The sequence below is a fragment of the Cnephaeus nilssonii genome (genome assembly GCF_951640355.1).
Source record: "Cnephaeus nilssonii genome assembly, chromosome: 3".
NCBI lineage: Eukaryota > Metazoa > Chordata > Mammalia > Chiroptera > Vespertilionidae > Cnephaeus > Cnephaeus nilssonii.
The window spans coordinates 124873-139231 of record NC_137074.1 but is presented as its reverse complement, the minus strand read 5'-3'; the positions used below and the strand labels follow the sequence as shown (position 1 = coordinate 139231).

Here is a 14359-nt window from a genome sequence, read left to right as displayed (position 1 = left end):
GGCACCTGGAACGGCTGATGCCAGAGAGAACATGGTGGCATTGGGCTTCCCTGCTGTGTGCACGTAGGGTTCACTGAGGGTTGGGTTGGGGTTTGTACTTCTGGAGGGGAAAGCAGTTGACCCAACCCCGTAGAGGAGAGGAGTTCCTAATGGGAGCAGGTGATTTCTCCAGCACGGGCTGTACCACGGACGGGCTGTATGGGACGGCAGAGAGGAGGGGCAGGGGCAGAAGGTGCACAGCCTGCAGAGGCCCGACGGGGGGCAGCGGAGGAGGACAGATGTGTTGATTTTTTAAAAAAATATATATTTTATTGATTTTTTTACAGAGAGGAAGGGAGAGGGAGAGAGAGTTAGAAACATCGATGAGAGCGAAACATCGATCAGCTGCCTCCTGCACACCTCCTACTGGGGATGTGCCCGCAACCAAGGTACATGCGCTTGACCGGAATCGAACCTGGGACCCTTGAGTCCGCAGGCCGACGCTCTATCCACTGAGCCAAACCGGTTAGGGTGATGTGTTGATATTTGACATCCAGTTTTGTTCTTTCAGCCAAACTGATGAGACAGAATTAGCTGACAAAGATTTTTAGTTCTTAGAAAATCAGTTACTTCTGGTTATACAGAAGTAGGTTTTCAGTTGTGAGTACGCTAAACAGTGTTTATTCTTGTGTTATTTTATTCATTGTTATTTTCCATACGAACAACTGTAAACCTACTTTTGTTCACCCTGTACCTTGAGTCTCTTCTATTTTGCCAGGAAGATTAAAAAAAAAAAAAGAAAGCTCTGCCTTTGAAGGAAGAGGAGATGCATTCACAGTTGACCCCCATGGTTGGAGCGGTGGTCCACTCGTGTGCAGCTCCCCTGCGTAGCCCGGGTATTAGCGACCTGCGGTGGGAACCTGCGGTGCGGAGGCCGGCAGTGCGTGTTCCCGGCGGATTTATACAGGGCACCTGAGCACCCAAGGATTTAGGGTCTGTGGGGGCGGGGGCGGGGTCCTGGAACCAATTCTTCACGGGTATGGGGCGGAGGAAGTTTGCGGGGAGTCGAAAGTTATAAGCAGATTTTCAACTGCATAGGGATTGGTGCCTCTAACACCCCCTCTGTCCAAGAAAGTAGCTTAAAGTAGTCTTTATTATAGTAGCAATATAACTTACATTTTGTTAATATTCATTTTGAATTTCCCTTTAGGAGGTTTTGGACATCTTGCCATTGTAAATTCTTGTCTGCAAACCAGAAGCATAGACGATGGAGAGCTATTGCATGGTATACTGAACATCCTAATGTGCTGGAAGAAAGACCATGAAGATATTTTTCTTTTCAGTTGGTGGGTGATTCTTTATACTGTTTTCCTCCGTACATACAATCTGGACCCAGAATGTGTATTTTATAGTCACAACTCTGCAGAGTGTAGGACGGTGGACATTTCAGTCGCTTGTTTATAAGGCTGTAAGGTTAAAGGGTTGTGGTCTGTCGAATGCTTTAATGCTTTCTGTTCTGCTTTGCTTTGTCCTCGTCACAGTGACCTGTCAGGAGTGAGCCCAGAGGTCCTGGGAGTGAACGTAGAGATCGTGCGGTTCCTCTCCCTGTTTCTGAGGTGCTGTTCCCCTCCGCTGGCCGAGAGGGAGTGGGACTTCATCATGTGCTCCATGCTGGCCTGGCTGGAGGTGAGCGCACGGGCGTCTCGTGTCCTCTGCCGGTCATCTGCAGACCAGAACTGCCGCCCAGTCGTGTCGTCTACGTAATGATGGTGACTAGCGCCTTTGGGGACGGACTCCTCGCCGCCTCCCGTTTCACGGACAGGTTCATTATCATTCCGTGACCATCTCCCAACCGCTGTTGAGCTGGTCTCCTCGTTCACTCATTTTAACGTAGTATCTGCTGCACAGCCTTTCTGGTTTTCTCTCTCCATGACAAGATTTTTGGACTTAGGGTTCTAATTAAGTTATTCTTCAAACACACTGTCAGTATTGTCAGAGTAACTGATGCCTCAGGTGATCAGCGTCTTCCTGAGATCATCGTGGGCGCTAGCGTGCAGGGGGTCAGGGTGGACCTGGTCGGAGTCTCTGCCTCTCCCGCTCTTGGCTGTGTGCTGTGGCCTGGGGCTTTAAACGTGACCTTGCTGAGCCTCGGTGTCCTTATTTTAACATAATTTAATAATGCCCAGTCAGCAGGGCTCCTGAGAAGATTATAAATGTGTCTTTAATGTATTCCACTTGCTAAATGGTCATTGATGCTATTTTGTTTTGTAGTTTTAGAAATAAAAAAGAACATTTCGGGATAAATGGGTTGATTGTAATTTCTAGTATTTAATTTTGAAACATTGTTTGGATGTAAACTCCAGAAAGGGTCCCTGGGAACTGAAAGGGACTTTGCTGTGTGGCCTTGTGGGGGTGTTCTGGGAGAGGTCTGCTGACCAACTCATTCTGTTTCCCAGACGACACGTGAGAACTACGCCCTGCGCTCAGTGCCCCTGGTGCAGCTGCTGGCCTGCGTCAGCTGTGCTCTGGCCTGTGAGCTTAGTGCGTTCTTCGACTCCACCACGCTGGACCCTGCCGGCCAGCTTCCTGCAAACCTCGTCAGTGAATGGAAAGAATTTTTTTCCCACGGCATCCACAGTTTGCTTTTACCTCTCTTGGTGACCGTTACAGGCAAGTAAAAAGGAGCATAATCATGAGATTAAAAACGACTTGTCAGAAAATCCCAAGCAGCATCTGTGGGTTTGTAAGTCAAACAGTCCACCAGAGGAGAAGACCAAGCCAGAGAATCAGGCATCTCAAGCAGCATGTGCTCAGTCATGATAAGAAGGTGAAAATGGCATCGACGGCCATTGCAGATTAAAGTGGGAGTAACCAGATAACACAGATAGATTTACAACCCAAACCTGCCTTTTTTAAGAAGGAGAATAGAAGTTATCGAACAGTTGAGATTATGTAATGTTAATGTATTCAGTTCATGGTTCTAGAGTTATAGTTGGTTTAATGTTAAGTTTTAATATAGTTTTCTTAATTGATTTTAGAGAGAGAGAGAGAGAAACATTGATGAGAGAGAAATCCTGATCGGCTGCCTCCTGCACGAATCTCCTGGGGGTCAAACCCACAACTGGGCATGTGCCTTGATGGGAATCTAACCAGTGACCTCTTGGTGTCTGGGACAACGCCCAGCCTACTGAGCCACACTGGCCAGGGCTCTTTTGTTTTCCAGGTGCATTTTCTTTAATGACATTGATCACCTGTGAATCAGTCAAACTGTACTTCCCATTTTGTTTTGGGCTGTGCATTTATGTGTTTCTCTTTTTGTCATCAGGAGAAAGCAGAGATACATCTGAAACGTCCTTTCAGAATGCAGTGCTAAAGCCCATGTGTGAAACATTAACATATATCCCAAAGGATCAGCTTTTGAGTCACAAGCTCCCTGCAAGGTTGATTGCTGGCCAGAAGACAAACTTGCCGGAACATCTCCAGACTTTGCTGAACACACTGGCCCCGTTACTCCTCTTCAGAGCTCGGCCCGTGCAAATTGCTGTTTATCAGATGCTGTACAAGTAAGAGTCTGACTAGATGTCATGGCGCTCTAAGATAATAGAATATTTATTCAGTTTTAACCCTTTTAAAGTCTTTAAAGTTAAAAAACCAACAACAGAAAAATGAAGTAAACTTGACTATGCATTTGTTAAGGGAAGCCAGGTTTTTTATCTTTCACTGTGTTCTCCATACAGAGTTTACATTTATATAATCCTGGCCATAGGTAGTTATTTTAGGAAACATTTAAAAAATATATTCATTACAAAATAAGTATTGGTCTTTCTGCTCTTAAACATGATTTTTAACAATGAACAATTCAAAATAAAATAATATAATGTTCTGATTTGCAGGTTGATGCCAGAATTGCCACAGTATGATCAGGATAATCTGAAGTCATATGGAGACGAAGAGGAAGAACCAGCCTTGTAAGGCTTTTAATGATGTGCTTATTGCTCATTGCAGTGTCATAACCGATCTCATGTGGAGTGACTTCCCAGGGTGGAGTGTATATTCATTCAACAGGTGTTCTCAGCCATCTGTAAGATGTAAATGAAATCTAGAGTTCACCCAAAAAGATTGTTTCTCGTCGTAATTGCTCCTTAATCATATTTTAGTTTCTACTGTTTAGTAAAACTTCTTAGGCCACATGGTAGCTTTTGTGGCCAAACATCACTTGAGCACCCATTTAGTGCAAAGTGTTGATTAAATGCTGAGGGGAGGATACAGTGTTGAGTAAATGTTCTTTTTTTTCCTTTTCTTTTTTAAATATATTTTTATTGATCTCATAGAGGAGGGGAGAGGGAGAAGAAAGAGATAGAAACATCAATGATGAGAGAGAATCATGGAGCGGCTGCCTCCTGCACACCCCGTTCTGGGGATTGAGCCCGCAACCCGGGCAAGTGCCCTTGACTGGAATCAAACCCGGGACCCTTCAGTCCGCAGGCCAACGCTCTCCGCTGAGCCTGGAGTAGAGAAAGGCCAGTGTGGGAGGTGGTGGAGGAAAGCATGCAGAAGCTGGAAGACCCGTGGGGGTGGGCAGGGGCGGGAGCCACGGAGGACACGGGTGAAGGACAGGGTCCAGGGTCTCACAGGTTCCCCTGCAGAGAGCCTCCCAGGAGCCCTGGAAGTTCAGAGAGGAGCACATGGGGCCTGCGTTGCCGTGACTGTTACACTTCCTGAGCCTGTGTCTCGGCGCCCACTGCGGGGGGAAGGGCCTGGCAGGACTTGGTAGCCTTGTTCTTCCATCGCTGAGGGGCTTGAGGCATTTCAGCTTTGCGAAGGGTATGATTTTTCCCATCTATAAAACAGAAGGTTGAAATAGATGTTTAAATACTAAGTGATAACTTCTAGAGTCCATATTTTTATAGCCAGTAACATTTTTTAAATACATACTTTAAAAGTTTACATATTTAAAAACACTTTACATGTAATATATATATTTACATCTTTATGAATATGAAATATATCATGTACAATACATATATTTTTCATGTATAAGTGATATATATTTTATGTCTTTCATTTTCTATAATTGCCATTATGTGAAATTCAGAGTTCAAGGTGAATCTATAAAAGGAGATTTTTAAGTAGTTTTTGGGAAATAGAGAAAGGTTTTTCTGAAATGTTTGAAGTGTAAGCATGCTGACAGTCGTTGAGGGGTACGTTGTGCAGAAAGTGGGGTGTCTCCGCCTCCCAGGTCCCCGCCGGCAGCACTGATGTCCCTTCTCCACACGCAAGAGGACCTGCTGGAGAGCATCCTCGGCGGTGTTCCTGTGGGGCAGATCGTGGTGATCCGGCCGCTGAGCGAGGACTTCTGCTCGGTGCTGGGATACCTCCTTACCTGGAAGCTGATTCTCACCTTCTTCAAAGCCTCTTCCTCTCAGGTCAGCACCCCTGGGGCAGCTCCGACAAGTCTGTCCTCAGCCAATCCGCCTATTTAAAGCCAGCATTCAGAGGAAGGCGTGTGCACACGACCCATGTTACCCCAGCCGTTCTCTCTAAGTGGGAAATGTCCTAGAGCAGTAATTTTGCCCAAGTTACTTTGCAGCCTCATGTCCACTTGGAACATGTCCTCTAGTTTGTTTATTTTTAACGTCTTTTAGGCAGGTACCGACGTGGAGAATTCCTGCAGACTGAGTCAGTCTGATGGAGGACGGCTTCCTGGGCACGTCCTCCTAGAAGGCTGGGGCTACCTCTTCAGAGAGAGCGTGTAGGCACTCCTTGCCGATGCGCATTTCAGAACGCTCACGTTATGGGTCTGCTGTTGGCACGACCCGCCTCTTGGTGCCGTAGGTCACGAGTTGCATCTTTGCCTTTGTATCTCGGGAATCAGGTTACAGGGCAGCATTGACCTCGGTGTCAGAATCACTTGGTTTCTCTTCAGGCCTCCCTCCCCGTGGCCTGAGCCTCCCCGTGTCCTGAGCTTCCTGTGGCCTGAGCCTCCCGTGGCTCGAGCCTCCACGTGGCCTGAGCCTTCCTGTGGCCTGAGCCTCCCCGTGGCCTGAGCTAGTGTTATTTGCTGGTGACAAACCTCAAGAGCTCATTGTTGGGCTTTTACATTTGTTTCTTAAAATGTCGCTCATCTCAAAAATGGCCCTAAATTGAGGCCTTTATGTGTAGGAATTTTGGTCTTGTCATCATATATTCAGAAGTTTGGAAAATGGCCATGCACCACCTTTTTCATTAAACCAGAGTGTGGGAGGGCACAGAGACCTTCCCAGCAGCTTTGCTAAGCCTGGGACTGAACTGAGCTGTGGGCAGATAAACCACTGTAACCCACCAAATAACACAACTAGGTGAATCCTACAACAGAATTTAAAACCCACAAAACCTTAATCAGCCCTAAGTCTGGGTTATTTTTACCTTTCTTCTCATAAAACTAGTCAGTCAGATTGAACTGTAACCAAAGCCGTGTGAGTGTGTGTGTGTGTGTGTGTGTGAGAGAGAGAGAGAGAGAGAGATTGTGTGTGTGTGAGTGTGTGAGTGAGATTGTGTATGTGTGTGTGTGTGTGTGAAATTGTGTGTGTGCGGCTGGGGGGAAAAAACCCTCACTCATTGTCATCAGTTCCCATTTCCTCTCAAACCCTTCAGCCCCAGGCAACCACTCACCTGTGTTCCGTGTCTGGATTTGCCGATTGTGGACATTTTACATACAGGGTATCCCAAAGGCTGTGTTACACACTCAACAGCTGGTAGCTCCATTGATGATCTTCCTTTTCAGATCTAACCCGTAGAAATAAGTTACTCTCAGTGTGTGTACGTTTGGGGGGGCAGTTACTCTCAGTGTGTGTACATTGGGGGGCAGTTACTCTCAGTGTGTGTACGTTTGGGGGGGCAGTTACTCTCAGTGTGTGTACATTGGGGGGCAGTTACTCTCAGTGTGTGTACATTGGGGGGCAGTTACTCTCAGTGTGTGTACATTGGGGGGCAGTTACTCTCAGTGTGTGCACATTGGGGGGCAGTTACTCTCAGTGTGTGTACATTGGGGGGCAGTTACTCAGTGTGTGTACATTGGGGGGCAGTTACACTCAGTGTGTGTACATTGGGGGGCAGTTATACTCAGTGTGTGTACATTGGGGGGCAGTTACTCTCAGTGTGTGTACATTGGGGGGCAGTTACACTCAGTGTGTGTACATTGGGGGGCAGTTACTCTCAGTGTGTGTACATTGGGGGGCAGTTACTCTCAGTGTGTGTACATTGGGGGGCAGTTACTCTCAGTGTGTGTACATTGGGGGGGCAGTTACTCTCAGTGTGTGTACATTGGGGGCAGTTATACTCAGTGTGTGTACATTGGGGGGCAGTTACTCTCTGTGTACATAGGGGGGCAGTTACTCTCAGTGTGTGTACATTGGGGGGCAGGTACTCAGTGTGTGTACATTGGGGGGGCAGTTACTCTCAGTGTGTGTACATTGGGGGGCAGTTACTCTCTGTGTGCACATTGGGGGGCAGTTACTCTCAGTGTGTGTACATTGGGGGGCAGTTACTCTCAGTGTGTGTACATTGGGGGGCAGTTACTCTCAGTGTGTGTATATTGGGGGGCAGTTACTCTCAGTGTGTGTACATTGGGGGGCAGTTACACTCAGTGTGTGTACATTGGGGGGCAGTTACTCTCAGTGTGTGTACATTGGGGGGCAGTTACTCTCAGTGTGTGTACATTGGGGGGCAGTTACTCTCAGTGTGTGTACGTTGGGGGGCAGTTACTCAGTGTGTGTACATTGGGGGGGCAGTTACTCTCAGTGTGTGTACATTGGGGGGCAGTTACTCTCAGTGTGTGTACATTGGGGGGCAGCCTCTGTGTGGCCTCTTGCGTCTGCTTCCCCTCGGCTCGAGTCTCAGGAGCCATCGTAGCAGCAGGTGTCAGGGCTGGAGGCCTTTCTGTGGCTGAGTCTCTTGTGCTGAGGAGCCCACCACATCATGTTTACACACCACACGCGAGCGTAGCACACTCACCTGCTGGTGGACTCGGGTGGTCCCACCTTGTGGCTGTTGTGACTGGTGCGCTGTGAGTGTCCATGTGGACATGTTGGTGTGGAATGTTCTTATTTCCGATGTTGTTTACCTAGGAGTGGGCTTGTTAGGTAAGGTGTGTGTGGTTTTGAAAGTCTATTGATATGTATGATTAATTTTTTAAAAATTTCCTTTCTGCCCTGGCCAGTTTGGCTCAGTGGATAGAGCATCGGCCTGCGAACTGAAAGGTCCCAGGTTCGATTCCGGTCAAGGGCACATGCCGGGTTGTGGGCTCGATCCCCAGTGAGGGACTTGCAAGAGGCAGCCGATCCACCATGATTCTCTCTCATCATGGATGTTTCTATCTCTCTCTCCCTTCCTCTCTGATATCAATAAAAATACATTTAAAAAAAAACAATACAAATGTATTACACCTCCATGTAGTAAAAAGTATATTTGTACAATGTTTAAAAAAAATTCCTTTCTACTTTATATTTTGAAACATTTTAAAGTTAGAAGCAGAAAGAATAACTCATGAAGTCATGGGCCCTTTCCGACACTTGTTGCCATACTTCCACACTTGTTCTGTATTCACTTTCTTCCTGATGATCTACTTGAAAGAAAGTTGTAGACATCATGATGCTTTACCAGAAGTATTTCAACATGGATCTCCTGCCTGGCTCGTTTGGCTCAGTGGATAGAGCATCGCCTGTGGACTGGAGGGTCCCAGGTTCGATTCCCAGTCAAGGGCACGTGCCCAGGTTGTGGGCTCGATCCCAGAAGGGGGTGTGCAGGAGGCAGCCGCTCCATGATTCTCTCTTATCATTGATGTTTCTCTTCCTCTTCCTTCCTCTCTGAAATCAATAAAAATATATTTTAAAATAAGTAAATAAACATGTATCTCCTCAGAACAAGGACATGTTCATACCTAAGTGCAATGTAGCTATTATACTCAAATGAATTTCATGCAGTGATGCTAATTTGTATTCACATTTCTCAGTAAATGTCCCTTATAGACAGGTGAGTCTCCTTCTCTGTTGGGATTTAATCAAGGATCTTGTTTGTGTTGGTTTGTCATGTTTCTTTACCCAGTAATTCCCCACCTTTCTTCTCTCACTGGGAGCTCACCAGGTAAGTTACTTTGTAGACCGTTCGGCTCTGACTTTCCTGGTGGTTAGATGCTGGTTGGTTTTCAGCAGGAGGGCTTCTGCCCAGGGTGATGTGTCTCACCGTGTCTCCGAGAGGCTCAGCATGGCCGGGCCTCCTGTTGGTGACATTGAGTGTGGTACTTGGTCAAGGTAGTGCCCCCCAGAATGCTTCATGGTAAAGGTACTTGGATCAATGTATTTTAAGAATCAGTTTGAAACCCTTTGGCTTGATCCCCGCATTTGAGCCCTCGGCATCTGTCCTGGGAGGAGCTGTGCGGGTGCGTGGAGGAAATCATGTTAAAGCTATGTGAGCCCGTGACAAGTACTGGACCTCGAGGGACAAGGAGTTCTCCAGATGGGTTCACAGGTGCCCGCAGTGCCCCGTGGGGCCCGGCTCTCCTGTGTCACAGAAGATCCCAGCAGCCCCTGGTTTTACCAGAAGCTCCCGATCCTAAAGCGACAGGCGGACTGCTGGCGGTGCTGTCCTGCAGGGACGCTGCAGGGTCTTGGTGGGGCGGGTCTGCCAGGAATGGAATTGGTTCTAAGCAAGGTTTCCAGAGACGAGGGCTTGTGGGGTGGAAGGAATGTGTGGAAGGCGTGGGAGGACGAGTGAGTCATCTGGGGAGTGGCGAGTGGATTTCCACGAGCAGGGACTCCAAGTGCAGGTGAGCCTCCCGGAGACTGTTGGGGGGAGACCTTAGAGCACGTGTCGCGTGATGAGGGAGCGGCAGCGTCTGCGGGTCGATGAGGAAAGGAGGCAGGGCCATCACGTGGCCCGTCGGGGAAGGAAGGATATGGCATCTGTTTGCGGGACTCCTCTGTGTAATCCTGAGTCCTCAGATTAATGGTTTCTAAAAATCGTATTGTTGAAAGTACTGCATATGTCCCCTAATGATTTTCTTACTGTTCTTGTACAATCTGTTTTACTTCGATTTGTTCTTACTGACTGATCTTGGCTAAACTGGGTTTACTAACACATTTTTGCTTTCCACCAGCTTCGGGCTCTGTATTCAATGTACCTCCGGAAAACAAAGAGTTTAAATAAACTGCTCTATCACCTGTTCAGGCTTATGCCCGAAAACCCGACCTGCACTGAGGCAGCCCCTGAGCTCTCGAGCAAGGAGCCCAAGACCTTCTTCACGGAGGAGGTCCAGCTGAGTATCAGAGGTCAGTGATGGTTTGTGTGTGCCTATGCATGTGTGTGTGTTATGCGTGTGTGTGTGCTTGTGTATGTGGTATGTGCATGTGTGGGGATGGGTGGGGGGTATATGTGTGGTGGGTGGGGGTGCATGTGTGTGCATGTGCATGTGGTGTGTGCATGTGCACATGGTGTATTGCATGTGTGTGTGTGTGGTGTGCGTGACGTGTATGTGTGTGGTGTGTGTGCGCGTGTGGTGTGTGCACACGTGCATGTGGTATGTGTGTGTGCGCGCACACACGTGAGCTATCCTGGAGACAGGTTCAGACCTGAGGGTGCAGCTCACGGGGCCTGAGTGCAAGGCCTTCCATGTTTCTCTAAGTAGGACATTCAGTGTGACCTTGTGCATAACTCTGTTAAGAATTTAACACATTTTTGAAGCCTAGATTGTTGAGACTTACATTTTTTTCCGTAAACATGTGCGTGTCATGTGATGATGGTTTGTAGCCTGTAATCAGGCGTCTGCCGTTGGGGAAACAAAAACGAGTACAAGTTATTTCCTTCACTGTGAGCTCAGATTTTAGCCAGGGGCTCAGACTGTTCTGCGTTGTAATGGATTCCTCGGAATAATGTGTTTAAATGCCTTAGACTCGGGAGACCTCCGTGGACCACTGGTGTCCGTGAGGTCCGAGAGGTTGGCGGCCGCTGCCTTAGCGCACGGGCGGGACTGTGAGGTTGAGGTGGGTGTTCCGGGACTCGGCGTGAATACATCAGTGACGCTGGGAGTACAGGAGGCGGGACTCCTTCCGTCGTTTATTCCCCCTTTAAAGTAGTGCTTCCTGTTATTGTGACTTCGTGTGAAATACAGAACGCTGTTTCTAGGCAGATTTTCCAGGGTCAGTTGGAATCTTCTTTTCTTTTTGCCGTGGTAATGGGTCATTTTAAATATGTAGAAAAAGCTAATATGGTACAGTCCCAGCTTCTTTGATATGTTTGTTTTAGGAGCGCTAGTCCTCATGTGAGGAATTGGGATTTTCTTAGGAAAGTACTCGAATTAGCCTGTTATTCTGTGTATGAGATCCATGTTGCTAACTAAGACTTTGCTTTTCCCTCAGAAATGACCACCCTGCCGTACCACATCCCGCACTTGGCTTGTTCCGTCTACCACATGACGTTGAAGGACCTGCCCGCCATGGTCCGGCTGTGGTGGAACAGCAGCGAGAAGCGCGTCTTCAACATTGTCGATAGGTTCACCAGCAAGTACGTCAGCAGTGTGCTTTCTTTACAGGAAATCACTGCTGTGCAGACAAGCACACAACTGTTTAATGGCATGACGGTTAGTATAATCTTCCATTTTTTTCTAGGAAGGTGATTTAAATATTGATTGTGCCTGACATGTGTAGTGAGTTAAGTATCACAGTTGTGACCGTTGGTTTAGAATTTACAGAAATTGCCTACTGTATTTTCTGACTCTTGTGCGTCAGATCTCATATTAAAGCATAGATTGAAACGGGTATAATCTCATTAGCCCCACCAAGGAGTTTCTGAACATTCACCCGTTCTGGTAAAATATATATTGGACGCCTCCAGGTCCAGGCTTGGGTGCGAGCAGGGTGGTCAATAGCTAGGGCCTGGCCTGTGGGACGTGCCATCTGGTCGGGAGGTGAGACACCGACCACGGTTTGTGTTCGAGACTAGAAAGTGGCACCTGGAGGGGAAGAGTGTGGTCACAGGGGAGGACCATTGGCTGTGGAGGAAGGTGCTGTAAGGGGCAGGAGTTTGGGGAGACGTGTGGAAAGGCATCGCTGCAGGAAAACAGTGGCAGAAGCAAAAGGCTGGGAGTGAGGATTTCTGTAGTTGCCGAGGAAGGACGAGGAACCGTGTTCATGGAGAGGAGGCTCCTGCAGGCGGCTGTCAGAGCAGGCAGCTCTGCGATGGGCCAGGTCACGCTGGGAAAGGCCTCCCAGAGCAGTCGGAAGTGTTTGGTCCTGTGCAGCCGCTGACACATTTCTGTGGAGGCGGTGGCGGGTGGACTTACCTCTGTGCCAGCTGCTCTGCCTGACCATGATAGAAACCCTGGGCTGTTGGGTAGCGCGGGGTCGAGGCATGTGGGGGAGTGCTGGCGTCGGTGCTGTGAGCAGGAGCAGGCCTGGTTGGGCAGTGCTGATGGGAATGTAACGGGGGGTGGGGAATTTTGTGGAAATGTATCCAAGCTTGAAGAGCTGGGAGGAGCAGGAGGAGACATTCAGGGTGATGCAAGGTGTTAGCCTGGAAATTAGGACGTCAGAAGAGTGGTTGTGAAGGGCGGTCATTGGTGTCTCATGCTGTGTTTGCAATGCTGAACGAAAACCAGAACCAGGGTGCGTGTTGTGCTGTGAAACTCAGAATCTGCCGCAGAGGGAGGCTTGGCAGACGCGTAGCATCTGATGCCCTGGAAGGCAAGCGGTGATGATTAACCTGTTCCATCGTTTGTCTAGTCAGACACTAGTGTTACATGGTAAAGCTAATATAACAAAATAAAACAGTTTTATGAGAGTGGATTCCCAGTAAAATACACTTGGAATGTCCTAAACCACCATAAAATACCCTCAGCTCTCCTCACCAGTGGGTTCTCCGTCCACGGCTCAGCAGCCTCGGGTCCAAAGTCAGAGTTGGTTCCCAGGGATGTGGACCCACGGACAGAGGGACTCACTCGTAGGGGCAGGGGAGTCCTGCTACGTTTCCCTGTGGGTACCGAAGGACGACTGTGTCAGGTACTTATGAAATACAGACGTCCACTAAGTGAAAGTGCTTACCTGCGTCTTGTTTGAATGAAAACTGGCTGCTAATAGTCAACCTATTGAAATGCTTTTTGAGTGAAAAAAGGCAAGAAATTTGACAAAACAAATATTACTGTTCATGTGTTACAGGTTAAGGCTCGCGCTACTACTCGCGAAGTGATGGCTACTTACAGCATCGAGGACATCGTCATTGAGCTGATAATACAGCTGCCTTCCAACTACCCGTTGGGCTCCATCACCGTGGAGAGCGGGCGGCGCGTGGGAGTGGCCGTGCAGCAGTGGCGGAACTGGATGCTGCAGCTGAGCACCTACCTCACCCATCAGGTCGGTTCCCACACACACTTGGCCTCCACACTGGGGGCCCCTCGTTGGCTCCTGCCCATGGCAGTGAGACTGACACACATCCCCTGCTCGAGGTGGAAATGGGTCGCCTGGCTCCTTGGGTGGCACAGATTTGTGCCTGAGTGACTTGCACGGGCCGAGGTTTCATGTTAATCTCTGGTCTTCGAGAGGAATTGATTTGATTTTATTGATGTTATAAATGACACAGAACAATACGTCGTGATTAAGGAAATGGCTAGAGTGGAATTGTTTTGTAATATGCCAGACAGATGACTGTCTTCCAGGCTACTCTTAGTCTAACATTTCAACTCTCCTTCTGTGGTTATAGAAATCCCAGTACTTTAAAGACCTTTGACTTTTAAACACCTGTAAGTCTTTCTAGCTTTGTTTACACATTGTGAACATTACACAGTAAAGAAAACTTTTTAAAAAAAAAAATAAATTCACCAATTTTTAGAGCTGGAACAAATCAGCAGTGGGAAGATAAAATGATTAATTGTTTTAGTTTAAAATTCGGAAAAAATCTAAATGATTGACTTATCAAGAGTTTCATAAAGCAACAAGCTGAGACTGAACCTTGAAGTATTGGTGCAAAACCCTTTTTTAAATCTTGTCTTTACTGGAGAAAGATTTATCTCTTCCAAAATTTCGGTGGTCATTTTGAAAACCAATATTCATAAAACTTAAAAGAAGTGAATATAGCAGAACAGATTTTCTTCTCTCCAAGTTAAAACTCAACTTTAACTGATTGGTTGTCTTCATTGTATATTCCTGTTTTTTTTCTTCTTGTTAACAGAATGGAAGTATTATGGAAGGCTTAGCGTTATGGAAAAATAATGTAGACAAACGCTTTGAGGGTGTTGAAGATTGCATGATCTGCTTTTCAGTCATCCATGGGTTCAACTATTCTCTTCCCAAAAAAGCCTGTAGAACATGCAAGAAGAAGTTCCACTCAGCCTGTTTGGTGAGTCTAAAAAGAAATT

General features: G+C 47.5%; 1 protein-coding gene across 2 annotated transcripts in view; it reads left to right on the top strand.

Moving 5' to 3' along the window:
* The window catches only part of LTN1 (listerin E3 ubiquitin protein ligase 1), a 51726-nt gene that overhangs the window by 33152 nt on the left and 4215 nt on the right, over positions 1-14359 (top strand). For both annotated transcript variants that reach the window (XM_079767113.1, XM_079767112.1), the window contains 10 exons: positions 1190-1325; positions 1521-1665; positions 2436-2649; positions 3305-3542; positions 3873-3947; positions 5219-5405; positions 10112-10283; positions 11370-11590; positions 13164-13358; positions 14173-14340. In XM_079767113.1, coding sequence (XP_079623239.1) covers positions 1190-1325; positions 1521-1665; positions 2436-2649; positions 3305-3542; positions 3873-3947; positions 5219-5405; positions 10112-10283; positions 11370-11590; positions 13164-13358; positions 14173-14340 — 1751 coding nt within the window. The remainder of the gene's footprint in view (positions 1-1189; positions 1326-1520; positions 1666-2435; positions 2650-3304; positions 3543-3872; positions 3948-5218; positions 5406-10111; positions 10284-11369; positions 11591-13163; positions 13359-14172; positions 14341-14359) is intronic.